Source organism: Lithobates pipiens, unplaced genomic scaffold, assembly GCF_037356315.1.
Source record: "Lithobates pipiens isolate NorthernLeopardFrog02 unplaced genomic scaffold, aLitPip1_a1.2 Scaffold_18, whole genome shotgun sequence".
Lineage (NCBI taxonomy): Eukaryota > Metazoa > Chordata > Amphibia > Anura > Ranidae > Lithobates > Lithobates pipiens.
This window is the reverse complement of record NW_027507758.1, coordinates 259,653,150-259,680,522: the sequence shown is the minus strand read 5'-3', so window position 1 is coordinate 259,680,522 and position 27,373 is coordinate 259,653,150. Positions and strand designations below refer to the sequence as shown.

At 44.4% G+C, this 27,373-nt stretch overlaps 1 protein-coding gene across 3 annotated transcripts in view; it reads left to right on the top strand.

The window, feature by feature from the left end:
• Window positions 1-27,373, top strand: part of ENPP3 (ectonucleotide pyrophosphatase/phosphodiesterase 3) — a 210,104-nt gene that overhangs the window by 88,182 nt on the left and 94,549 nt on the right. For all 3 annotated transcript variants that reach the window (XM_077486862.1, XM_077486861.1, XM_077486863.1), the window contains exons 10-11: window positions 2,745-2,810; window positions 2,891-2,963. In XM_077486862.1, coding sequence (XP_077342988.1) covers window positions 2,745-2,810; window positions 2,891-2,963 — 139 coding nt within the window. The remainder of the gene's footprint in view (window positions 1-2,744; window positions 2,811-2,890; window positions 2,964-27,373) is intronic.

Here is a 27,373-nt window from a genome sequence, read left to right as displayed (position 1 = left end):
CAAACCAAACTGCAGTTCAGGTGTAACCTTAAAGGAGCCGGCGCTACATGTCTATTCTTACTATGTAATTTTTTTTGTGAATGAGTAGGGGTACTATTTAAATTGAAATAGAATTGACCTAAAACATGTATTTCAGGTTGCCACCATTGACAAATCATTATTGTGGCAAGAAATGTCACTAATCGATGTTGCATTGAGGCCTCACAAGCCTTGTTGGGTTTAAATTACTTTCATTTAGCAGTCATGGCCATATTAGCAGTATTACCATTCAATTCATGCAGATTGTTCCACAGACTCTGTTGTTCTACTGTTTGCTACCTTACTATAGACATACAGTAGCATCTATGTGAAGGAAATTACATTAAACACTTAAACCACTTGACCTCCAGAAGATTTACCCCCTTCACGATCAGGTCATTTTTTTGAGATACGGAAGTGCATTGCTTTAACTGAGAATTGCGCGGTCATGCAATGCTGTGCCCAAATAAAATTTATGGCATTTTTCCCACAAATAGAGCTTTTGTTTGATGGTATTTGACCAGTGACCGCCACTGCATTTTTAATTTTTTGCTCTGTAAACAAAAAAAGACCGATTTAAAAACAAAACAATATTTTTTACTTTCTGCTATAAAACATATTCAATAGAAAAATGTAAAAATCAACTATCTTCATAAATTTAGGCAAATATGTATTCTGCCACATATTTTTGGTAAAAAATCCTAATAAGAGTATGTTGATTGGTTTGCGCAAAAGTTATAAAAAAAGTATTTTTTTTTATTCATTTTTTTATTGCTAGTAATGACAGCAATCAGCGACTTATAAGTAGGACTGCAATATTGCAGTGAACAATAGAACAATAACTAACAATTTTGACATTTTATGGGAACCAGTGACACTAATACAGTGATCAGTGCTAAAAAAAATATGCACTGTCACTGTACCAATGACACTGGCTGGGAAGGGGTTAAACATCTAGGGTGATCAAATGTTTTTGTGTGCTATGTGAGGTGCTTTTACTAAGGAAAGTGATGGATTTTATTCTCTGCTTTGCAGGAACACAATCACTTCCCTCCCTGTCAGAACAGAACTCTGCCTTGTTTATATAGGCAGAGCTTTGCGCTGTGACTCTGCCTGGAAATCAGTGGGTGCCAGAGGACAACCAATGCCCGGAACCCTCAGATCAGCTTCTGCTGTGAATAAGCACAGCAGAAACAGCCTACCAGTTGTGCAGGCACAAGCTCTAGACAGAAGTGCAGAATCACATATATATACATGATTCTGCACAGGGGGGTGTCCCTGTAGCATGACTAGTGTAGATCAGATGTCCCCAATTTCTGCTTTCTACCACCTTACTGACCCTCCAATCATGCCCGAGAGCCCCGCCTCCGTCTTAACTACAAAACTCCTCCCTATCCTGCTTCTCTCAGCCAATCCTCTCTTTCCCTGCTTCTAAAACTTTAACTTCCTGAACCCCTTCATTACCTCCCTTTCTCACTCTGTCATGCCGATGTATCGTCACATGTGGCGATTCATCACATTTGGCTACCCACTGGAGTGCGCATGTGTGACGGCGCCATATGCGTTCCAACACTTTTATGACAAAACAGCACACTAAAACTGTCAGATAGTGTGACGTTGAACTGCGCTTGAGCAGTTATTATGTGGCTCCACCCCTAAGTCTAGGTTCAAGCCCCACCATCCAAGTGGACATAGAGTTAGATTATAATTATGCAGAGCGAAGTGAGGCCATGCCCAAAGAGCAGCGAGCGAAGTGAGCCCGCGAGGGGCCCTGTTGAAAAGTGGTGTCTTGCAATCAATTATTATACAGAAGAAGAGCTTGTCTCTAACGTCACTTCCGTTACATTATCTGATGGTTTCACTGCTCCGTATTGTCGTAAAAATTTTTGGAATGCATATCGGCAAGTTACACATGCGCAGTGCAAAATTTCTCAGCAGAACGTCACTTCCGTAGCCAAATGTGATGAGTTGCCATATGTGATGAAACACCAGCCCTTCACTATTTTCATTACATTTCCATCGCTCCGGGCCTCACTGTATATCTGCTATATTGGCGGTCCTTAAGTGCTTAATTGTTTATTGACCATGTTTAGTGTATTTATGAAATGTATTTTGTATTAATCTTGTCAATAAATTGTAAGCTATTTTATTAAAGTGGTTCTAAAGTCATCAGTTTTTTTTTACTTTAAAGCAGAACTATGTTTTTTTTTGTTTTTTTCCCATTTTGGATAGAGTAAGGGAATATTATAACCCCTGTAATGTTTATTTTTCCATCTCTGTCCCATTAGGGAGATTTCATTTCACTTCCTGTCCCATAGCCAAAACAGGAAGTGATAAAAAATCCTTGCAAATTAAGGGATACTCTTTAAGACCCCCAGGTCACCAGAAGTAGTGTTCCCATTGGATAATGTCCCCTCTATTATTTTTCTGGGGACAACCTAAAATTTAGGATTTTATTTTATTTTCACTTTCAACGATAATGGTAAACAGGACAAATAGAGAGGGGGAATCTCCCAAACGGGGACACAAACGGCTATAAACAGGGGTTCTAAGCTATCTCTCCTCTATCCAAAACTAAGAAAAAGGCAGGAGACCCTAGAGGAGGAGGGTTGGGGCTGCTCTGTGCAATACCTTTGCACAGAGCGGGTAAGTATAACATATTTTTTATTTGGGGAAAAAGAGAAATTTAGTTTGCAACTGATTTAAGAATATCATCTGTATTGCAGCTCTGTTTCCTACGAAGAAAGAATAGATTCTGTACTAAAATGGCTAGACCTTCCAAAAAATGAAAGGTATTTTTTTTAATTCTTATAAATATGCACCGTGTGTAATTAACACTGATAATTACTAACATGTTTGTTGTGATGGACAGGCCAGACTTCTATACTTTGTATATTGAGGAGCCAGACTCGTCAGGACATTCTTTCGGTCCAGTGAGTGGAGGGGTAAGTAAACCTTTAAATTTGTTTCCAAAGCTGACCAAACAAGTTGCAATCTGATTGTATGATTTGGAAAGTGTTGGTTTAAAAAGCACAACAATTTAAATGATTTTACTTTATTTACTTTACTTTTAATTACTGTGGAGAAAATTTGGAAAAGAAAGTACAGGTGGTCAGTATTAAATCTGCTCAGAACTAAAGTAGCATTCAACCTCCTCAAATTGTATAATTTTGTGATAGATTGCACAACTTTACTGTAACACATGTGGTCTTGCGTAGCTCAGTAAAAAGCACAAACTCGTCTGTAATCAAAGCAAAATAATAGGTTTTTAAGCTTTGTTTTTTCTTAAACCACAATCTCAGCAGCGGCAGCATGGACAAATTAACAAACAAGCAATCAGGCCACAAAATTATTATTTTAAAAGGGAATTATAATGGTGTTGAATCAATTTTTGTTTAAATGTATACATTCTAAATTAATTTTTTCAAATCTTTTTAATTTTTTTTTCAACTATGCTTACGATCATTTTACAAATATACATGATATTGTCAAAAGTATTGGGACACCTGCCTTTACACGCACATGAACTTTAATGACATCCCAGTCTAAGCCCTTGTACACACGGTCGAACATTCCGATGGACAATGCCCGATAGGACCATGTTGTCGCATAATCCGACAGTGTGTGGGCTCCATTGGACTGTTTCCGTCTGAGTATCCGATGGACCAAATTTTCCAGCTGGGCTATAACATTTTCCGACAACATGATCCGATCGGACTTTGTCCGATCATGTGTAGAGAATTCCGATTGGACAAAGTGCCACACATACTCAGATCAAATTCCTAGACCAAAGCTATTGGCTACTAGCCTGAACGTAGTCCCGTCCTAACGAAATAACATCATCACGTTAAGTATGATCGGATTCTCTGACAACTTTGTCCTACTGTGTGTATGCAACAGTTTCGGACAAAATCCGTCGGACAAAATCCGACGGATTTGGTTGTCAGAATGTCCGACCGTGTGTACAAGGGCTTAGTCCGTAGGGTTCAATATTGCATTGGCCCACCCTTTACAGCAGTGTTGCCAACCTAACAGAATGAAATTTACGGACATGACACCCAAAATTTACCGGCACAGCCAAGTTTTTACTGGCATTTCCAAAAGTTACAAAATTACAGTTTTAAGTACAAATTTCACTATTTAGGCTACAAACAATTACAATATGTAATTAGCAATGTGATTTAAGGCAGATATTAAGGCAAAAAAAATATTTTTTATTTTATTTTCGATATAATAAGTAGCTCAGGGACAGAACTCAAGAGGGCAAGAAATTAGAATGGGTGGCACACACATGAAATTGACTCTCACAGTGATACTGACAGCAGTGTGCAGCAGTACAGATTACCAACATGACACATCCCCTCCAGAGTGACAGTCTCTCTCCAAGCCAGGTGGACCCTCCAGTCCAAACATCACTGATGGTCCCGCTCCCAGCCTGCCTTGCACCCATCCCACAGACCCACACACAAGGCTCTGGCCACTCTGCTTGGCTCCCTTGCACCATGACATCACAGGACATGCTCGGGCACTGCCTCCACCAGAGTCGCCCGAACACACTGTAGCTGTCACTAGTATGGTCTCGGGTGTCTCCGGGACGAGCGTTACAGACATATTTTTTTACTTGTAACCTTTTCTTTTTACTGCCAAGAGAAAATTGCCTGTTTTTTACTGGCTGGCAGTAAAAAATTGGATTTTTATATACAGCTTACCTGTAAAATCCTTTTCTTGAGAGTACATCACGGGACACAGGAGCTTCATTACATAGTGGGTTATATAGGCACCTCTGGTGATTGGACACTGGTTGACCCCAATTAAGGAGAATTCCTCCCCTATATAACCCCTCCCATCTGGGAGGCACCTCAGTTTTGTAGCAAAGCAATAGGAAACCACGTAAAACCCAAGAGGGGCGGGAGCCCTGTGTCCCGTGATGTACTCTCAAGAAAAGGATTTTACAGGTAAGCTGTATATAAAAATCCCATTTTCTTGATCATACATCACGGGACACAGGAGCTTCATTACATAGTGGGATGTCCCATAGCAATGCTCAGATTGAGGGGAGGGAGACACAGATCATAAATATAGACCACCTGGGACCGGAGGACCTAAACTGCAGCTCGCAGTACACTGCGCCCGAAGGCAATATCCTCTTGCCCTCTGATCAGGGGCGTAACTAGAAATCACAGGGCCCCATAGCAAAATGTTGTATGGGCCCCCCCCCCCCCTCTCAAACAGCCCCCCCCCACAAAAAAATGGCGGGGCTTAAATTAAATAGTGGGCGTGGTTTAAAATGCGTGGCTCAAAGGGGGTGTGGTTCGAGTCTGAGATGAAGGAGGAAAGAAGGAAGGAAGCAAAGAAAAGGGATGGAGGGACAACAGGCCCAGATTCTACACCACAATAGCAATATACATATTCCAGAACGTTTAACAATCAACAGATAAAGATACTCCAAACAGCTGGTGTTAGCGCTTCAATAATCCTCACCTGTACCCAATGTGGCCTGCCTGTTCCCAATGCAGCGTGGCCTGCCCATGCCCAATACTGCCTCACCTGTGCCCACTTGTGCCCAATGCAGCCTGTCCAGTGCCCAATACAGCCTTACCTATGCCCAATGCAGTGTGGCCTGTGCCCAAAGCACCCTCCCCTGTGCCCAATGTGGTCTCACCTGTGCCCAATGCAGCGTGGCCTGCCTGTGCCCAATACAGCCTCACCTGTGCCCAATGCAGCCTCCCCTATGCCCAATGCATCGTGACCCATGCCCAATACAGCCTCACCTGTGCCCAATGCAGCGTGACCCGAGCACAATGCAGCCTCACCTGTGCAGAGGGAGAGGCGAGCCAGTGGCGGAACTACCGGGGAGGATGAGGAATGCATACTGGAGCCCTCAAATGGCTGCTGGCAAGTGTGGGGCTGCCTCACAGTGGGGGGGCTCTGGCTCTACATCCAACTCCTGGCATGTCTCTTCCAGAGCTTTCCACTGTGATTTCCACTCACCGACACCTGGCCTGGATCCCTCCTGAATGACTTTACTCAGGACGTGCTGACCGCGCTGGTCGGGACCCCCGTGAGTCCGGTCGCGGGACCCGCGGACTCGATCGCCGCGGGCATCCCCGCGATCGTCTCACGGAGCGGCCGAATGGAGGAAATGCTGTATAAACAACATTTTCCCATTCTGCCTAGCAACTAGTGACGCTGATCTCTGCTCCATGTGATTGGAGCAGAGATCAGTGTACACTAAATGAAAGCCCAACCCCCCCACAGTTAGTAACACACACCTAGGAACACTTAACCCCTACACTGCCACCCACTGGTTAACCCTTTTTACTGCCAGTGTCATTTAAACAGGAATCACTGCATTTATATAGCAGTGATTACTGTATAAATGACAATGGTCCCAAAAATGTCCGATGGGTCCCCGACAATGTCGCAGTCACAATAAAAATCGCAGATCGCCGCCATTACTAGTAAAAAAAAAAATAATAAAAAATTAATAAAAATGCTATAAAACTATCCCTATTTTGTAAACGCTATAACTTTTGCGCAAACCAATCAATAATCGCTTATTGCGATTTTTTTTTTACCAAAAATATGTACAAGAATACGTATCGGCCTAAATTGAGGGAAAAAAATATATGTTTTTTTATATATTTTTGGGGGATATTTATTATAACAAAAAGTAAAAAATAATGCGTTTTTTTCAAAATTGTCGCTCTATTTTTGTTTATAGCGCAAAAAATAAAAACCACAGGGGTGATCAAATACCACCAAAAGAAAGCTCTATTTGTGGGAAAAAAAGGACGTCAATTTTGTTTGGGAGCCACGTCGCACGACCGCGCAATTGTCAGTTAAAGCGACGCAGTGCCGAATCGCAAAAAGTGGTCTGGTCTTTGACCAGCAAATTGGTCCGGTCTGAAAGTGGTTAAAAATGCAAACACTAATACTGTTAACTTTATAGCTGTAAAAAAAAAAAAAAAAAAAATCAGAAATATGTAGTAAAGATAATTCCTACATGCAAAAATGCACTGTACATTACATGTTCTTTAGACATAAATTTTTTTTCAAACATTAGTTTCCTTTGCCAATTCAAATTCAAAAAATTACCATATAACACGAATTAAAAGATCAGCATTTGTAATTTTCCTTTATGTAACCAATGACTAATGTTAGAATTAGAAGAACTAGAGAAATGCTGAATGAATATGCAGTCACAATTGCAGCCTCACCTGTGCAGAGGAAGAGGCGAGCCAGTGGCAGAACTACCGGGGAGGATGTGGAGTGCAGTCCACTGTCCAGTATGGAGCCCTCAAATGGCTGCGGGCAAGTGTGGGGCTGACTCAGAGTGGGGGGGGGGGGGGGGGCGAGCACCGTCCGCACGGTCCCCCAGCCAGGGGAAGCGAGGAGAGGAAGAGGCAAGCTGTCTGTACGAGCAGAGAGCTGTAATAGCTTTCATTTGAATGTCCTGTGTTCCCGGGGCTCACCGTCACATAGCCCCACCTCTTGGCCTGCAGCCTTTGATGATGTCACATGTCCCGCATTGGACCGGTGTTCTGTCTATCAAAGACGCCGGGCCAAGAGGTGGGGCTATGTGACGGTGAGCCCCGGGAACACGGGACATTCAAATGAAAGCTATTACAGCTCTCTGCTCGTACAGACAGCTTGCCTCTTCCTCTCCTCGCTTCCGCTGGCTGGGGGAACATGCGGGAGGTGATGCCCCCCTCCACAGTATGCATTCCTCATCCTTCCCACGGGCCCCTCTCAGCTGCGGGCCCCATAGCGGCTGCATGTGCCGCTATGGCGGTAGTTCCGCCACTGCCTCTGATATCCACCTGATAGAATCTGGTGAATGTGTGGACTGATGACCAAGTCGCAGCCTTACAGATCTGAGCCAGGGAGGCCTGGTGATGCACTGCCCAAGAAGCACTAACAGCCCTAGTAGAGTGCGCCTTCACCCGAAAAGGAGGAATCTTCCCCTTTAAACCATAGGCCTGAGAAATAACTTGCCTGATCCACCTTGAGAGAGTGGATTTTGACGCCGCCTGGCCCTTTCTAGGGCCTTCCGGCAGAATAAACAAACAATCAGTTTTCCTTATCTGAGACGTTGCTTGAAGATACATACTGATTGCTCTAACCACATCCAAAGTGTGTAAAGATTCTTCTTCTGTGGACTGAGGGTCCGGAAAAAAGGATGGTAGGATTACATCCTGATTCAAATGGAAACCCGAAACCACCTTAGGTAGAAAGGACCTGTTGGGACGCATGACCACCCGGTCCTTATGGATAATTAAATACGTCTCCTTACTGGAAAGAGCTGCCAACTCTGATACTCTTCTAGCCGTAGATATGGCTACTAAGAAGACCAGCTTTTTAGTCAGGAGAACTAAAGAAGCCAGATGCAAAGGTTCAAATGGTTGCCCCTGTAAGGCCGAGAGAACCAAATTCAGATCCCATGGGCATACCGGAGGTTTAACTGGCGGTTTTGTCCGCATAGCCCCCTGGATAAAAGCCCGTACTAGGGAATGTGATGCAAGCGGCTTTTGAAAAAATACTGACAGGGCCGAAATCTGCACTTTGATAGTGCTTATGGCCAAATTCATCTCTAGGCCTGACTGGAGAAAGGCCAAGATTCTGTTAATGATATATTTTCTAGGATGCCATTTCCTGAGTTCACACCAGGAAACATATGTCCTCCAGATTTTGGAAAAAATAAGCTTGGAGGCCGGCTTTCTGGCATTGACCAGAGTAGAAAGGACTGGCCCCGAAAGGCCACGGTCTCTCAGAATGTGGGTCTCAGCAGCCAAACCGTCAAATCCAGACTGCGTAAAGCAGGATGGTAGATTGGACCCTGTGAGAGCAGATCTGGCCGGAGAGGGAGGGTCCATGGCCTGCCTACTGCCAACTTCATGATTTCTGCATACCATGGTCGCCTGGGCCAAGCCGAGGCCACCAAAAGGACCGACTTTGTCTCCCTCTTGACTCTTCCCAGGAACCTCGACAGAAGCGGGCTCGGGGGGAAGGCATAGATCAGATTGTACTGATCCCAGGGAACTGTCAGAGCATCTGACCCCTGAGCAAGTGCATCTCTTGTCCTTGATACAAACTTGTCCAGTTTCCTGTTGAACCTGGATGCAAACAGATCTACGTCTGGAGTACCCCACTTGTGACATAAGTTCTGAAACACGTCGGGGTGCAGAGCCCATTCTCCCGGGCACAACTGCTGGCGGCTGAGAAAATCCGCCTGCCAATTCTCCACTCCTGGGATGAAGACTGCAGAAAGACACGGAACATGCTTTTCTGCCCAGACAAGTATGCGATTCACCTCTTTTTGGGCCACCAGACTTCTGGTACCGCCCTGGTGATTGATATAAGCCACTGCGGTGGCATTGTCGGACTGAACCCGAACCGGGAAACCTCGCAGTCTGTAAGACCACTTTATGAGAGCCATGTAAACTGCCCGGATCTCCAAGATGTTTATGGGCAGTAGATTCTCGGTCGCAGACCATTTCCCCTGCGAGCATGTTTCCTCCAATACAGCTCCCCAGCCTGTCAGGCTGGCATCTGTTGTGATAATCTTCCATGAGAGAGGAAGAAAAGTTTTGCCCTTCAGCAAATTCTTGGTTTGTAACCACCAGACAAGACTCTTGCGTGTCCCTGGGGATAGACGCATAGGAAGATCCAGAGATTGGGGCTTCCTGTTCCAAGCCGCAAGGATGCATCCTTGCAGAGGCCTTGAGTGGAACTGGGCGAATGGGATGGCCTCGAAGGAGGCGACCATTTTCCCTAACAGTCTCATGCACAACCGAATGGAGGAAGATCTTCTGCCCAGAATCAGGCGCACCAGATCCCCAATGGCCAAGGCTTTTAGCCTTGGGAGAAACACCCTGCTCTGAGCGGTGTCGATGATCATACCTAGGTATTCCAACCTGGTAGTCGGTTGTAGGGACGACTTTTCTAGGTTTATGATCCAACCTAGGCGTTCTAGATGTTCTAGCGTTTTGGTGACGCTGCGACTTAGGAACGCTGCAGTTTTCTCCATGAGAAGCAAGTCGTCTAGATAAGCCATGACGGCAATGCCCTGAGCTCTTAAGTTTGCTAAGAGAGGGTCCAGAATCTTTGTGAAGACTCGAGGGGCTGTAGCAAGCCCGAACGGCAAGGCCACAAATTGAAAATGGCGCCGCTCTACCGCGAACCTTAGAAATTTTTGGTGTGCGGGAAAAATTGGCACATGGAGATATGCATCCTTGATATCTATTGATGCCATGAATTCTCCCCCTTGCAGGGAGGAGACTACAGTGCGGATTGACTGCATTCGGAAGGACCGGATGTTTAAAAACCGGTTCAGATCCTTCAGATCCAGGATAGGTCTGACACTTCCATTTGGCTTTGGAACGGTGAAGAGATTTGAGTAAAACCCTGAACCCTGATCTTTCGGGTTCACTTCTACTATAACACCCTGGGATAGTAACTGATCTAAGGCCAGAAATAGCGGTTTTTGCTTTACTGGATCCCTGGGGATCCTTGACCTTAGGAAACGAGAAGGTGGAATCTCCTGAAACTCTAGCTTGTAGCCCAGAGATACTGAAGAGATCACCCACTTGTCCTGGATCTCTTCCCGCCAGGCGCCTGCAAACTGCAGGAGCCTTCCCCCCACTCTGCCGAGCGGGGGCGCCCCTTCACAAGGAAGTTTTTGGGCTCTTCTTGGCAGGCTTTCGCCCCCAAGTCTTTTTCTGTCCCTGGGCTCGGCCTTGAGCCTTTCTAGTAGAGGAGGACTGAGAAGGCCGTCGCCACTGTTTAGAGCTTGATGCTTCGGGAGAGAGAGCACGCCTGATTGAAGGACGCTTGCTCTTTTTGACTGGAAGGAGAGTAGATTTACCCCCTGAAATATTTTGGACGAACTTATCTAATTCTTCTCCAAACAAACGCTCCCCTTTAAACGGGAACCCAGCCAAATGCTTCTTGCATGACAGCTCAGCTGCCCAATTCTTTAGCCATAGGGCCCTTCGCATGTGAACCAACATGAGAGACAAACGTGATGCTTGTTGGACGGTTTTCAAAATCGCATCGATTATGAAACACAGAATGTGAGGCAATTCTGTATAATTTTCTACTTCCTCACTGGGAAGGAGCCCAAGCATCTGTTTAACCTGTTCCTTGAGGAACTGACACAACCCCACGGCTGCGACTGTAGGTTGCACCACAGTGCCAGCCATGGAAAAGGAGGCTTTTAATAAGGTTTCCAGCTTTTTATCAGCTGGATCCTTGAATACCTGTGCATTATCCAATGGACAAGTCAGGTTTTTATTCACACAAGAAACAGCCGCATCGACAGATGGGACCCCCCACTTCTTGGTGAAACTTTCCTCCACAGGATAATGCATAGAAAACCTTTTAGGAGGAGCAAACAGTTTATCGGGATGTCCCCAATCCTCATACATCAATTTATCCATTAAGGGATGAATTGGGAAGGAATAGGCAGTCTGTGGGGCTTTCCTGACTCCCAGGGAAGAAACAGAGGACGTAGCGACTTCAGCAGCAGGCATTCTGAATGTGGTACGCACCAATTCAGTATAATACTGCACCTGTTTTCTGAGCGCCTGGGAGGAGGGGACTATCTCCTCTTCCTCTGACTCATCCGACTGCTCATGATCCCTATCCAAAGATAGGGATCCCTCCTCATTTTCAGAAGATTCATCTGAGAGAGGGATTTCAGCAGAGGGGGGGATCTACCCCTTTTCCTGCTATCTTTTAGGGAAGCAGAAATAAAATTCATGATTCTCCCTTCAAAACCCTCCAATGTAGCCCTAAGGGAGTCCTCAGTGACATAAACCGGGGCTGCGACATTAGGAGAGGCTGCAAAACCCGACAGGGGCACTGACTCGTCTTGAGAGGCTGGCTCCAGTCTTGCAGGGGGGGATGGTAACTTACAGGCACTTTGGAACCCCTAGACCTAGGCGGTGATTTACCAGTGCCTTTGCTACCTCCCCCTGAGACCCTCTTACGAGGAGACATAGTACTAGGCTACAAAGCAGAGGTACTAGTACAAGTGCAATCACTGTTGTGCTTAAAGTCTCACAATAATATATATGCTTAAATTGCACAACCTGATGCTGAGTAGGTGTCTAAGGTTTGTCTGGATCCAATCCCCACGGATGCTTACTGCCCACAGCTCCTGTGTCTCCAATTACAGCCCCCTGACGCTCTGGGCTTTTAAAACTGCCGCCTGGCACCTGCGCAGTACAGCGCCGTGCACACTGACGTGCACGGCTCGCAACCACACCCCCCTCCTCCATTAGGCCGGGAGCGCGCGGGCGCGTGCACGAGGACCGCGGAATCCAGGGGGGGAAGGAGAACCCAAAAACGGAGCTGCGTGGGACCCCTGAACTGCGTGGGACCCCTGTTTACCTTCGTTTGTGGCAGGGACTGCAATGGAGACGTGAGTCAGCTGGAGAACCAGGCTTCACTGAGCGTGTGTATTGAAAGGCATGTAAGTATGCATCAGGCTGCTCTTACTCCCTCTAGTGGTGGAAACCAGGTAAGACATACAACTACTCACAATGAAGAAATCCATTCATATAATTAAATATACAGGATAACTTCCCTTACCTGTCCTCGCCGCAGGAATTGCTGAACCAGACAAATTCCAGCCTTCACCCATCACGGCGGGTATTGTTAGCCAACCTTCAGGTTTATCTGGGGTTCCTTCTCGGAAGAACCTCCCACCTGGGCCATGTAGAAAGCTCTGCCAGAAACTTTCGTGCGCTCTGTATAAACAGTACACCAAGTCTGGTTTTCCCAGAGCCCGGTCTTCCAATGGAGAGGACTTACAGGCAAAACCTCGCTTCTTCGGCTGACGAGGCCCGGGTACCATACCATCTTGGGAGTCAAATATCGGCCCGAGGTATGGATCCGGTTTGTTGTAGCCCTTCGGCCCTCGCAGGGACCTGCATAGAGCTAAAGTTTTTACGTGACCATCACCATAGACACTGGCGAAAAAACTGAGGTGCCTCCCAGATGGGAGGGGTTATATAGGGGAGGAATTCTCCTTAATTGGGGTCAACCAGTGTCCAATCACCAGAGGTGCCTATATAACCCACTATGTAATGAAGCTCCTGTGTCCCGTGATGTATGATCAAGAAATACTGATTAGCAAAACTGCTTTGCTGCTATAACAGCTTCAACTCTTCTGGGAAGGCTGTCCACAAGGTTTAGGAGTGTGTCTATGGGGATGTTTGACCATTCTTCCAGAAGCGTAATTTGTGAAGTCAGGCACTGATTTTGAATGAGAAGGCCTGGCTCGCGGTCTCCGCTCGAATTCATCCCAAAGGTGTTCTATCGGGTTAAGGTCAGGACTCTGTGCAGGCCAGTCAAGTTCCTCAACCCCAAACTCGCTCATCTATGTCTTTATGGACCTTGCATTGTGCACTGGTCCAAATAATTTTGTGAAGAGGGGATTATAATGTGGGGTTGTTTTTCAGGGGTTGGACTTGGTCCCTTAGTTCCAGGTAAGAGATTTTGGACAACTTTGTGGCAACAGTTTGGGGAAGGCCCCTTCCTGTTCCAACATGACTGCACACCAGTGCACAAAGCAAGGTCCATAAAGACATGAATGAGCGAGTTTGAGGTGGAGGAACTTGACTAGCTTGCCCAGAGTCCTGACCTCAACCCGATAGAACACCTTTGGGATGAATTAGAGCAGAGACTGTGAGCCAGGCCTTCTCGTCCCACATCAGTGCCTGACCTCACAAATGCGCTTTTGGAAGAATGGTCAAACATTCCCATAGACACATTTCTAAACCCTGTGGACAGCTTTCCCAAAAGGGTTGAAGCTGTTATAGCTGCAAAGGGTGGGCCAACTCAATATTGAACCCTATTGACTAAGACTGGGATGCCAATAATGTTCATGTTCGTGTAAAGACAGAGGTCCCAATACTTTTGACAATATAGTGTACATGTTATACAAGGTTTACCAATGACACAGAAGCATTATGGAGTTTCTATTAAACCATATGGCAGAAGCTGTTTACTTTTAGACTTTCTCTTATTAATTGCTCTCATGTGGACAGAGCAGGCTCATAGAGTTTTGGGAGAATTTTCATAATTTAAATTGGAAATAAGATCATCTATTATCATAGTGTGCTTCCAATTTAAAAAAAACAAACTAAAAATCGTGTGACATTGTACCCAAACAAAATTGTCTTTTTTTCCCCCCCACAAATAGAGCTTTCTTTTGGTAGTATTTGATCACCTCTGCGGTTTTATCTTTTGCGCTATAAACAAAACAAGTGCGACGATTTTGAAAAAAAAATATATATATATTTTTTGCTTTTGGCTATAATAAATTTCCCCCAAAAAAGTCTTCATCAGTTTGGGCCAATATGTATTCTTCTACATAGTTTTGGTAAAAAAATTCACAATAAGTGTATATTGATTGGTTTGTGCAAAAGTTATAGCATCTAAAAAATAGGGAATATATTTATGGCATTTTAAGTAATAATTTATTTTAATTTTTTTACTAGTAATGGGGATGATCAGTGCTTTTTTAGTGGAACTGCGACATTGCGGCAGACAGATCGGACACTTTTGACACTTTTTTGGGACCATTGACATTTATACAGCGATCAGATCTAAAAATGGCCACTGATTACTGCATAAATGTAACTGATAGGGAAGGGGTTAACACTATTGGGCGATCAAGGGGTTAAGTGTGTCCTAGGGAGGTGTTTCTAACTGTGGGGGGAGTGAACTGACAGGGAGTAGAGAGAGATCGCTGTTCCTGATTACTAGGAACAGCCGATCTCTCTCTACTTCCTTGACAGAACGGGAATCTGTTTACATTGACAGATCCTTGTTCTGGCTCTCTGAGGACCGATAGTGGGTGGCCGGCAGACATCGCGTCCACCAGTCACCCGCATCTGCTCTGGCGTCACACCATGGGTGCGCGTGTGCACCCCCTGAAGCCCTTAAAGTGGCCGCCGTACAGCTATGGCGATTCGCGTAGAGAAGCCAACCTACTGCCGTATAACAATGGCGACTGGACGGCAAGTAGTTATAAACATACAATGTACCACCCAAGCCTTGAGATTTTTAAAACAGCCCATAGATGACTTGATTTTCTTTTCTTCCACCAAATTGTGTGATTCCCCCATCAACACAGTCATTCATACCAGTGGGGGTGGGGGGAAGGGGATTAGTTTCGGGAGCTGGCAGGACACAATGATTACTGCTAGTAGCTATAGCCGCCTGCAGTACTCTAATGTAAAAAATCAGACCGGGTACACTTGGGTACAATCAGCCTGCCCATACATGGATTGAATTTCAGCTGGTTCCTGGTAAACTAGCCGGATTTAGATCCATGTAAGGCCTGCTTAACTTTTTGCGCAGGCAGTCATTCTTTAACATTAATTAACAACTGACAATGAGATCTGCACATACAGACAGGGTTAACTATTGTAACCCCATCCTTATCTTCATAGAAGCGGAAAGCTAGGTAGGATTGTTAGGCATGTAAAAAAAAGTAAGTTATGCTGTGTGAATGAGAACATATAACAAATATAAAGTAGGCGTTATCCCAATTTGGCTGCAAAAGTGGAAAAACACTTAAAGCATCAGGGTGTGTAATTAAATGAACCACAACAATACTTGGAACAAAGATTGGGGTAGGGATTGGATTGTGTGTGAATAGGATTTGGTCTGTCTGACCCAAATTCAGAACAAATAGCAATACACCTGATACCAAAAGGCACGATGGTTAAACCCATTAAGGTCTTTATTAGATAGGCCAAAGCACAAAGTATATGAAAGGTATACATTTATTAAGAAATCACAATAATAAACGTGTAGAAAGAGTGCATGATACATAAGGCAATATCTAATACCCAATGTGATACAATTGTATGAGCTGATCACTGTCCTGGTGCAGGATGGACTAGTGGCGGTCAATACAGTATATAACACCTTACATGTTACGGACTACAAGTCCTTCTTCAGAGGTTTGGTTATTGGTTCAGATGGGTACAGATTTTCTACAATAAAGAGAGGATGTAAAATAGTACACTATTAATATAATCAATATTAATATAAAGTAATAAAGATCAATACTGTTTTAGCTGAAAAACTATACATTGGTTTAACATAGCATGTATTATCAGAAATATGGATGAAATACTTACATAGTAAGGCACTTCATACATAACTGTTCTGAAGGGGATAGGATGGTACAACCACTTATGGGTACTAGGAAGATCAATCTCCAAGCAACTTCAGTCTCAGGGCCAGAACAGGGCAAAACTTGCTTCGCTACGAGGACTCAAGCCAATGGAGCCAGATAGCTCTTGCTTAGACTGGGCCAATCTAACTGAATTAAACATATAAAACAGTATGGTAGTAGTGGTCCATTCAAAATGCACAAATAGTAGACAGAGCACAGAGTGGCCCTCCTAACAGCTGAGTTGCAGCTATAGAGTTAGGGACTACTACTGATAACGATAGTACATAATACCTGAGAGATATGGAAGTAGGTGAAGTGTGCTGCACATTCCCCATTTGCTCATTCAGCATCTACCAGGAGAACTGAGGAGCTGGTATATGAGCTGGTGTGGAAGGGCTGGTGGCCAGTCACGTTGTAAATCATGATGGCAATCAGCTGGCACAGTAGGTGGGAGGAGTAGTGTGGTAGAATCTGCTGAAGTACAACTCCCAGAGTCCCCCGGCGAGACGGCATGTGTCACAAGCCTGCCCCAGGGGAGCGGGGTCTCATCCCACGTCACCATGCGAAAAATGGCGCTGCTTGCACTCAAAGCTGGAGCGCATCGCAGTGAAGACTTCCTAGGAAGCCAACCATGCCAAGTAGGGTGCATCCCTAGCCAGCAGAGAAAGCCCAGACTCAAGCATGCACAACCCGGAGAGAGGATATACCCATAGCACCATGAGTGGAGTAGTGGAACACAGGGAACACAGAAAGTGTACTAGACATGATGGCACAATATGTACAGACATGACATTATAGCAATACTGGCAGAAACAAGCCATGTACTTATCATAGACAATATAGTAGTTAGTACCAATTTATTAATAAACATCAACAGGAGAAAAATGACTAATGGAGAATACAGTTGGTCAAGTTGGTATTAATTTGCAATAAATATTCTGTAACATTAGGACAAGTTGAGATGTATAGATGCGCAGGAATAATTTCCCTGCATAACCATCTGTAATAGAAATAAGACCCATTTTCTCAGATGCTTTAAAGAGGAAGTAAACCCTGATGAGTTTACTTCCTCTTTCATTCCCGGCAAAGGTAAAGCATAATGGACTACTATGCATTGCATAGTAGTCCATTATGTGTCACTTACCTGACACAGGAGCCAGCGATGTCACCGCTGTCCCCTGTAGTCCGGCGCATCCATCTTCTCAGTGGGTCTTCGCTGCTCCGCCGCTGTCATTCGGTGGAGCCGCGATGACGTCACTCCCGTGCATGCGCACGGGAGCCGCCACGTGCGGCATATTCGCTGTTGACGGTGCCGCGCTCAATGCGCCTGTGTGCCGCTGTCTAGTAGACAGCGGTGCCTGTTTTTCGTTAAATATCTCCTAAACCGTGTTTAAGAGATATTTCTTGGACCTACAGGTAAGCCTTAATCTAGGCTTTCCTGTAGGTCAAAGTGTGTTGTAAGGGTTTACAACCACTTTAATATGGAAAGCCATATATCAAGCAGTTGTACTATAGATCCAACTCACAAATCCCTGATTCAAACTCGGGAAGGTAGGGCCTAAAATTAAGGGCCTCACTGAGGCCAGGGGCTATGGTGGCTTTTAAGAGAAATATCCATTTTAATTCAGTCTGCAATAACAATTTATTGTAGTCACCACCCCGTGCAATTGGACCAATCTGATCTAATTCAAGACATTTTTTTTTTGGACATGTATCCCAATGTATTGAGGCACTGTGCTTCCGCAAAGAGAGGGATGGATCTTGTTTTTGGATACTGGCAACGTGTCGATCGATACAACGCCAAAATTCTAGTTTGGTCTTTTCCACAGTCGCAGGTGAGTAGATAAACTACCCCTGCAGTTAGTGTAGTGTTTAGGTTTAAAGTCTTCACCATTAGGTAAGATTAGGGATGAGCTTCGAGTTCGAGTCGAACTCATGTTCTACTCGAACATTGCCTGTTCGCCTGTTCAGCGAACAGTGAACAATTTGGGCTGTTCGCAGCAAATTCGAAAAGCCGGAACACCCTATACAAGTCTACGGGAGAAAGTGCTCATTTTAAAGGGTAATATGCAGATTACTGTCCTAAAAAGTGTTTGGGGACCCGGGTCCTGCCCCAGGGGACATGGATCAATGCAAAAAAAAGTTTTAAAAACGGCCGTTTTTTCAGGAGCAGCGATTTTAATAATGATTAAAGTGAAACAATAAAAGTGTAATATTCCTTTAAATTTCGTAGCTGGGGGGTATCTATAGTATGCCTGTAAAGGGGCGCATGTTTCTGGTGCTTAGAACTGTCGCTGCACAAAGTGTCATTTGTGCAGGAAAAAAAGTCCTTTAAAATCACTTGCGGCTAAATTGTCGGGTCTCCGTAATACAGAGAACACTCAATGAGTGTTCTCTGTATTAGCCGACAATTCATTCATTCATTGATTAAAAAAAAAAAAAAAAAAAAAAGCGTGGGGGTTCCCCTAAATTCAATTACCAGGCCCTTCAGGTCTGACATGGATATTAAGGGGAACCCCGTGTCAAATTTAAAAAAAAAATTGACGTGGGGGTCCCCCCAAATATCCATACCAGACCCTTCAGGTCTGATATGGATATTAAGGGGAACCCCGCATCAAATTTTTTAAAAAAATTGACGTGGGGGTCCCCCTAAAAATCCATATCAGACCCTTTATCCGAGCACGCAACCTGGCAGGCCGCAGGAAAAGAGGGGGGGACGAGAGAGCGGCCCCCCTCCCTCCTGAACCGTACCAGGCCACATACCCTCAACATTGGGAGGATGCTTTGGGGGTCTGTGACCCCTCAAAGCACCTTGTCCCCATGTTGATAAGGACAAGGGCCTCATCCTCACAACCCTGGCCGTTGGTTGTGAGGGTCTGCGGGTGGGGGGCTTATCAGAATCTGGAAGCCCCCTTTAACAAGGGGACCCCCAGATCCCGGCCCCCCCCTGTTTGAAATGGTAAGGGGGTACAAAAGTACCCCTACCATTTCACAAAGAAAGTGTCAAAATGGTTAAATAAGACAAACACACTTTTGAAAAATTCCTTTATTAAAAATGAAAAAAAAAAAAAAAAAGATTCCAGCGGTGCTAATCCACTCTTGCTATCCAGCGACGGATCTCCGGGGTCCAGCGATGGATGATCATATCCAGCGACGGGGGATCTCTCAGTCCAGCGCTGTCCATACACATTCTTCTTCTGTCTCCTCTCCGGAGACACTGCAGAGAGCACAGCGCTGACGTTTCTTATATTGGGAGGGCGGGGCCACCCGTCACCTGACCCCGCCCCTCTGACGCTGGAGAGGGAAGCCAGGGGTTCCCCAGTGACGTGTGGGTGACCCCGCCCCCTCTGATGTAACGGAAACCTGCGTTACATCAGAGGGGGCGGGGTCACCCACACGTCACTGGGGAACCCCTGGCTTCCCTCTGCAGCGTCAGAGGGGCGGGGTCAGGTGACGGGTGGCCCCGCCCTCCCAATATAAGAAACGTCAGCGCTGTGCTCTCTGCAGTGTCTCCGGAGAGGAGACAGAAGAAGGATGTATGGACAGCGCTGGACTGAGAGATTCCCCCGTCGCTGGATATGATCATCCATCGCTGGACCCCGGAGATCCGTCGCTGGATAGCAAGAGTGGATTAGGACCGCTGGAATCTTTTTTTTTTTTCATTTTTAATAAAGGAATTTTTCAAAAGTGTGTTTGTCTTATTTAACCATTTTGACACTTTCTTTGTGAAATGGTAGGGGTACTTTTGTACCCCCTTACCATTTCAAACAGGGGGGGGGGCGGGATCTGGGGGTCCCCTTGTTAAAGGGGGCTTCCAGATTCTGATAAGCCCCCCGCCCGCAGACCCTCACAACCAACGGCCAGGGTTGTGAGGATGAGGCCCTTGTCCTTATCAACATGGGGACAAGGTGCTTTGAGGGGTCACAGACCCCCAAAGCATCCTCCCAATGTTGAGGGTATGTGGCCTGGTACGGTTCAGGAGGGAGGGGGGGCCGCTCTCTCGTCCCCCCCTCTTTTCCTGTGGCCTGCCAGGTTGCGTGCTCGGATAAAGGGTCTGATATGGATTTTTAGGGGGACCCCCACGTCAATTTTTTTTTAAAATTTGATGCGGGGTTCCCCTTAATATCCATATCAGACCTGAAGGGTCTGGTATGGATATTTGGGGGGACCCCCACGTCAATTTTTTTTTTTAAATTTGACACGGGGTTCCCCTTAATATCCATGTCAGACCTGAAGGGCCTGGTAATTGAATTTAGGGGAACCCCCACGCTTTTTTTTTTTTTTTTTTTAATCAATGAATGAATGAATTGTCGGCTAATACAGAGAACACTCATTGAGTGTTCTCTGTATTACGGAGACCCGACAATTTAGCCGCAAGTGATTTTAAAAGACTTTTTTTCCTGCACAAATGACACTTTGTGCAGCGACAGTTCTAAGCACCAGAAACATGCGCCCCTTCACAGGCATACTATAGATACCCCCCAGCTACGAAATTTAAAGGAATATTACACTTTTATTGTTTCACTTTAATCATTATTAAAATCACTGCTCCTGAAAAAACGGCTGTTTTTAAAACTTTTTTTTGCATTGATCCATGTCCCCTGGGGCAGGACCCGGGTCCCCAAACACTTTTTAGGACAGTAACTTGCATATTACCCTTTAAAATGAGCACTTTAGATTGTGAACGTTCGAGTCCCATAGACTTTAATAGGGTTCTAAAGTTCACACGAAGTTTAGGTCTGTTCGCAGGTTCTGGTGCGAACCGAACAGGGGGGTGTTCGGCTCATCCCTAGGTAAGATTATGTTTTTACGTGTGTCCATGTATTTACAATATCCACAGTGGCCATATGGGAATGTGCCACATTATTTCTTAATGTTTCGCTTGGTAATAAGTTCACTGTGTACTAGTTTGTCCCGAAGGGAGGGGGCCCTTTATAATGTAATCAAAGGGCATTCCCTTACCAGGGATCATAAGGTCACAAGAGTATGGAGCAAATGCCAGTGTTTTTGCAAAATCTGCCTAAGTTGTTCATGTTGAGAGGTATATTGAGTAACTACTCGAGTTGGGTTATTAATCTCGGCCTGTTTATGTGAAAAGAGTAAGTCAGATCGTACTTTGTTTTTTGCCTTATGGAAGGCCTTTTTGAGAACTGAGTTAGAGTACCCACGGGCTTGTAATCTTACACGCAATGTAGCCGCTTCTATTTCAAAGGGGGCATCAGTTGAACAATTGCGTCTAGCACGTATATATTGGCCATACGGAATGGAATTCAACAGAGGTTTATAATGGAAGCTAGAAGCTTCCAGGATGGTATTCCCTGCTGTCTGTTTTCGGTATAAACTACTGAGTAAATATCCACCTGGGTGTTTGCTGATGGTTAGATCTAAAAAGGTAATAGATTCCACACTGTAATTCATGGTAAACTTTAAGTTAAATTCATTATTGGAATTAATGTAAGTAAGAAATTGATCAAGGAGTGTCAATGGGCCATCCCAGGTGACAAAAAATGTCATTGATGTATCAATACCATGCTGATGCATGGCTGGTATACATCGGGGCTCCATCCTCCATGAGGTGGCATTCCCACTCCGCCAGGTACAGATTGGCGTAGGGAGGGGCACAAGAGGGTTCCCTGCTAAACTAGCCGAACTTTAATCCATGTAAGGCCTGCTTAACTTTTTGCTCAGGCAGTCATTCTTTAAATTTAATTAACAACTCATAATGAGATCTGCAAGTACAGACAGGGTTAACTATTGTAACCCCATCCTTATCTTCATAGAAGCGGAAAGCCAGGTAGGATTGTTAGGCAAGTAAAAAAAAGTAAGTTACGCTATGTGAATGGGAACATATAACAAATATAAAGTAGGCGTTATTCCAATTTGGCTGCAAAAGTGGAAAAACACTTAAAGCATCTGTTATGCTATTGTGCCTTGATTTATAAGAAAAAAACAGTATATGGTATCCTCATCCTAGTATATAGTTTGAAAAAAAAGGATTTATGGGGAAAGGATCAAAGGGATTCATACATGGAACATCATAACCATGATTTTGCCTTTAGGTCCCCCTACAAAATGATGGACTGTCTTGATACCAAGTTTATATAAAAATTACAAATATTTATTATTGAGTATAAAAAACTTTTTTTAGAGAAAGAAGAAATTTTTGTACATATATAGAAAAATACATATTATGGCTATAACATAGACAACATTTGTTACGACAGTATTTTGTGTCCAATACGGTCTTTGGTTTCTCTACTAGTTTCGCGACTATTCTGTCGCTTCTTCAGGAGACCTTGTTTGTCTACAACGAGATTTATCACAAATTATTTAACAAAAAACAACAACGATTATTTAAAGGTATTAGATGTATTTTTTACAATCAGTTAGGAAAAGAAATAATATAAACACGGAGTATGCAGCTCACCACCATGCAGTTATCGAGAGGCACATGAAGTTCGGGTAGTCCCTGCCAGATCGGGCATTGACCACCCTTTTGGCGGGCACGGGAGGTTCAGCTACAAAACAGTAACATAGAATTTCAAGTAATGAATGTGCAAGGTATAGGCTGCTTATTCATCTTGAGCATAATTATTTTTCTTATAATGTAGCTATAGAAAAATTCACATACCGGTATAGCCAGAATTTTTTAAAAAAGGAAAGCAGCATAAGTAAAGGTGCAGCAGCATAAAAATTCCGATGGACGTTGAGGCTTCAGTACAGGTATCGTTATGCCGGGGAAAACCCGGATGGACAGATCCAATACGGAATAGATATTGTGCCTAATTCAGAAGGGAGACCCACGTTGCTGTTCGTTTAGTGTGAGTGTGTCATGCTGATCTAGTAAAGACATCATTTAGTCAGCTCGGTACAGTTTTACCACAGCAGGATCATTTCAGATTGTAAGGTATATAAGGGATCTATTTACCAGAAAACAGCATACCTCCTGTAGCTTCTCAGTCCAAGCAGCGGTTTTTAATATGGAGACTTCCCATCCTGTGTTTGGTCTGCTGTAAAGGAACGCCATGCTGGCGCACCTTTAACCCCCAACCCGGCGGCGTCACAGGCACGGCGCGGGTGCCGAGCTATGACGTCGCCGGGTCCGCCGCTCCTACTGCGCATGTGCCATTGTGTGGCAATGCGCGTCAGCCCTGATCACCGAGGAAACCCTCGGCGAATAATTGCTGAAGCGGACCTGACGCCGCCCATAAACTGGGGGCCTATCAGGGCCGCCGGAGAGGCGCATGCCCGCCCCTGGGAGTCTCCTCCCATACTTCATGCCTCGCAACAGCACGGTCCTGAGCATTACACACTTCGTTTCACAAGTTAGTTTTAAATTAATAAAAAGAGAACATAAGCAGATTAGTATGGCGATTACATTGGCAACATTTTATTGCATATTGTTTAAACATGCATAGTCTCACCAATACGTTCATTTAGTCTGCAAAAGAAGAAATATAGGGTCATCATTAGATAAATGACTACATAGATTAGAGTGTTTAGGACAATGCGAACCGCTTGTCACTATAGTATTTTAATAGCTAGCACCGAAGGATTATTAGTAGCGGTGTCAGAGAAAAAGGTGGAGTCTCTAGGGTGCCAGATGAACCAGGAGATTGGGCAATCTGGGGAACCAGAAATGGCGGAATGCTATGGATGGAAGAAGAAAAGAAAAGTTTTTAACTCTTTTCTCTTCATTTGAGAAAGTACTTGTATGTTTTTGTTTCGTTCAGACCTGGCGGAACCAGAGCGTCTAAACGTTCGATCCATAAGGTTTCACGTTTTAAAATCTCTCTGTCCCAGTCCCCACCTCGAGTATCTTTGCGGATTACTTCAAGGACAAGAAATTTAACCACTTGGGGCTGATATCTATGATGAATGCCTATATGGCGACCCACTGCAGTGAGTTTGCCACCTGATGAATAATACAGGTGATCTCCTATACGTTGGCGAAGTTCTCTAATGGTTTTACCTACGTAAAATGCTCCGCAGGCGCATACCATTAAGTAGACAACACCTTTTGTATCGCAGTTGGCATGAAAAGATGGAATGAAAATTTCACCATTTGGAAGATTGTAGGTAGTTCCCTCAGATATCCATGGACATCGAGGGCAACTACCGCAAGGGTGGGTGCCGCGAGGGCCTTGCCGATTTGGTATGGGGATTTGGTAGTGACTTCTGGTAAGTTTGTCCCCAAGAGTGGCTGCTCGTTTGAAAACCAATTCGGGCGTTTGTCTGACATATTTATTTAGAGTATGGTGGTCTGTTAAAAGGTGCCAGTGCTGTGATAGAATATCTCTAAAGATATTTTGGTGTGCAGAATATTTTGTAATGATCTTCACTGTAGGAGGATAGGCTGGCCTGGAGGGGCCATAGAGTAGGGATTCTCGTGTGCGCCCATAGGCTTTATTGAATGCCTTTCTTAGATTTGATCGTGAGTAGCCCCTATTAAGGAGGCGCTCCTGTAGATTCTTTGCTTGAACCAAGAATTTTTGATCTGTGGTGCAGTTTCTTCTTGTACGTAGATATTGGGCGTATGGCATGCTCCGTATCAGGGGGCGGGGATGCGAGCTTTTAGCGTGTAGTAAAGTATTTCCCGAAGATGGCTTGCGATAGAGGTCGGTAGTTAGTTTTCCAGAATTGTCTTTAGTGATATTCAAATCCAAAAAGGCAATTTGGGTCGAGTGGTACGTGTATGTGAATTTTAAATTGAATGAATTTACATTTAGTATTTTAACAAATTCTTCTAAGGCTTGAGAGGTGCCTGTCCATACTATCAAAAGGTCATCTATGAACCTATACCAGAGGAGGACGCAATCAAGATAGGTCTGTAAAGATTCATTAGTAAATATGGATTGCTCCCATCCCCCCAGGTATAGGTTTGCATAGGAGGGTGCACACGCTGTCCCCATCGCCACGCCCTGAGTTTGCAAATAGATTTGATCCATAAACACAAAGAAGTTTTTGCTAAGGATGAAATCCAAAAGTTGCAGTATAAAGTCGATTAGGGGCCAAGTTGTATGGTTTTGTTTTTTGAGAAATGTGTTGGCCATTCGGACGCCCTGCTCGTGGGGGATGCTCGAGTACAGAGCCTCGACATCTAGAGCCACGAGGAGGGCGTCCGGAGGGACCTGCACATCCTCAAGGTGTCGCAGGAGATCAGTAGTGTCTTTTATATATGATGGTAAACTTGTAACATGAGGGATCAAATATGAATCCACTAACCTACTTGCGTTTTCTGTCAGAGAGCCCATTCCTGAGACTATTGGGCGCCCCGGAGGGTTTTTTTCGTCCTTGTGTATTTTTGGGAGTGCATAGAAGGTCGGCATACGAGGTTTTGCCGTATTTATATATTTCAGGGTTTCACCATCTATCAACCCTTTTTCATATGCACCTGTGACTAGAGATCTAAATTCAGTTGTGAAAATTTCCACATTTGAAGGATCTAGTGGAGTGTACCAAGCTCGATTCCTTAAGATTTTTTGGCACATTAGTTGGTATTGCTGGTGGGTCATTATAACTATGTTACCCCCTTTGTCTGATCTTTTGATGATAATATCGGGGTTTTTTTGTAGCTTAATTAGTGCCTGTTTTTGTTTATATTTTAGATTGGCGTAGGTATTAGGCCAATCCTGTTTTTTCAGTGATTTAATAACTACAGTCAAAAAAGCCCAAATTGTAGGACAAGTCATGAGGTCTGGGAATGCTCGTGAGCTTAGTTTAAAGGTATTTTGTTGTTGTAAATGGGTGCTTTTCATTGGGGATTGGGACTTGGGTACAGAGGTTGATGAAACCTCCAGGGTTTCCTCACCTTCAGTCTGTCCTTCGTCGTATAGTAACATGAGGTCACGTAGGGCCCTGAATTCTTGCATGGAATAATCTTTAGTTTTCTCTGCCAGTTCTTTTTCTAAATTTAAATTTCGTCTGTCCTTATCGTACATAAACTTATAAGTTAAATTACGAGCAAAGAGATATAGGTCTTTAATAGTTTCGTAAACATTTATAGGTTCAGAAGGGCTGAAACCCAGTCCCAGTTGAAGGATTGATTTTTCATCATAGGTCAGGGGGTAGGGGGTGAGGTTAACAATGTTTAGGTTCTCCATCTGGGGGTTAGTTTCAACATGGTTTTCGTTTAATGGGGTAGCGGGGTTCTTAGCATAAATGCATCTAGACTCCCTCGTCGGTGTGGATCGGGTGTAGCCGGTGGAAAAAAACCACTTGGATTTGGGAGTGAAGCCTGTGTAGTGTGCAGTATTTTCGGGATAATGTTGTGCAATGTTGATATTTGTGTGCTAGTGCTTTGACCTTGTGAGTCTGGGTGCGCTGGTGAGGTTTTTTTGGCGGTTTTACCCGTTTTCTTGCCTTTTTTAGAGTCCTTCGCTGAGTGGTCTTCACCAGTGAGTGATCTCTTTCGGGGGGGACCCGGTGCGCGTGAATTCATATTGATGACCTGTGAAGAAAAAGATGAGATACTATACTACTATACGACGAAGGACAGACTGAAGGTGAGGAAACCCTGGAGGTTTCATCAAACTCTGTACCCAAGTCCCAATCCCCAATGAAAAGCACCCATTTACAACAACAAAATACCTTTAAACTAAGCTCACGAGCATTCCCAGACCTCATGACTTGTCCTACAATTTGGGCTTTTTTGACTGTAGTTATTAAATCACTGAAAAAACAGGATTGGCCTAATACCTACGCCAATCTAAAATATAAACAAAAACAGGCACTAATTAAGCTACAAAAAAACCCCGATATTATCATCAAAAGATCAGACAAAGGGGGTAACATAGTTATAATGACCCACCAGCAATACCAACTAATGTGCCAAAAAATCTTAAGGAATCGAGCTTGGTACACTCCACTAGATCCTTCAAATGTGGAAATTTTCACAACTGAATTTAGATCTCTAGTCACAGGTGCATATGAAAAAGGGTTGATAGATGGTGAAACCCTGAAATATATAAATACGGCAAAACCTCGTATGCCGACCTTCTATGCACTCCCAAAAATACACAAGGACGAAAAAAACCCTCCGGGGCGCCCAATAGTCTCAGGAATGGGCTCTCTGACAGAAAACGCAAGTAGGTTAGTGGATTCATATTTGATCCCTCATGTTACAAGTTTACCATCATATATAAAAGACACTAC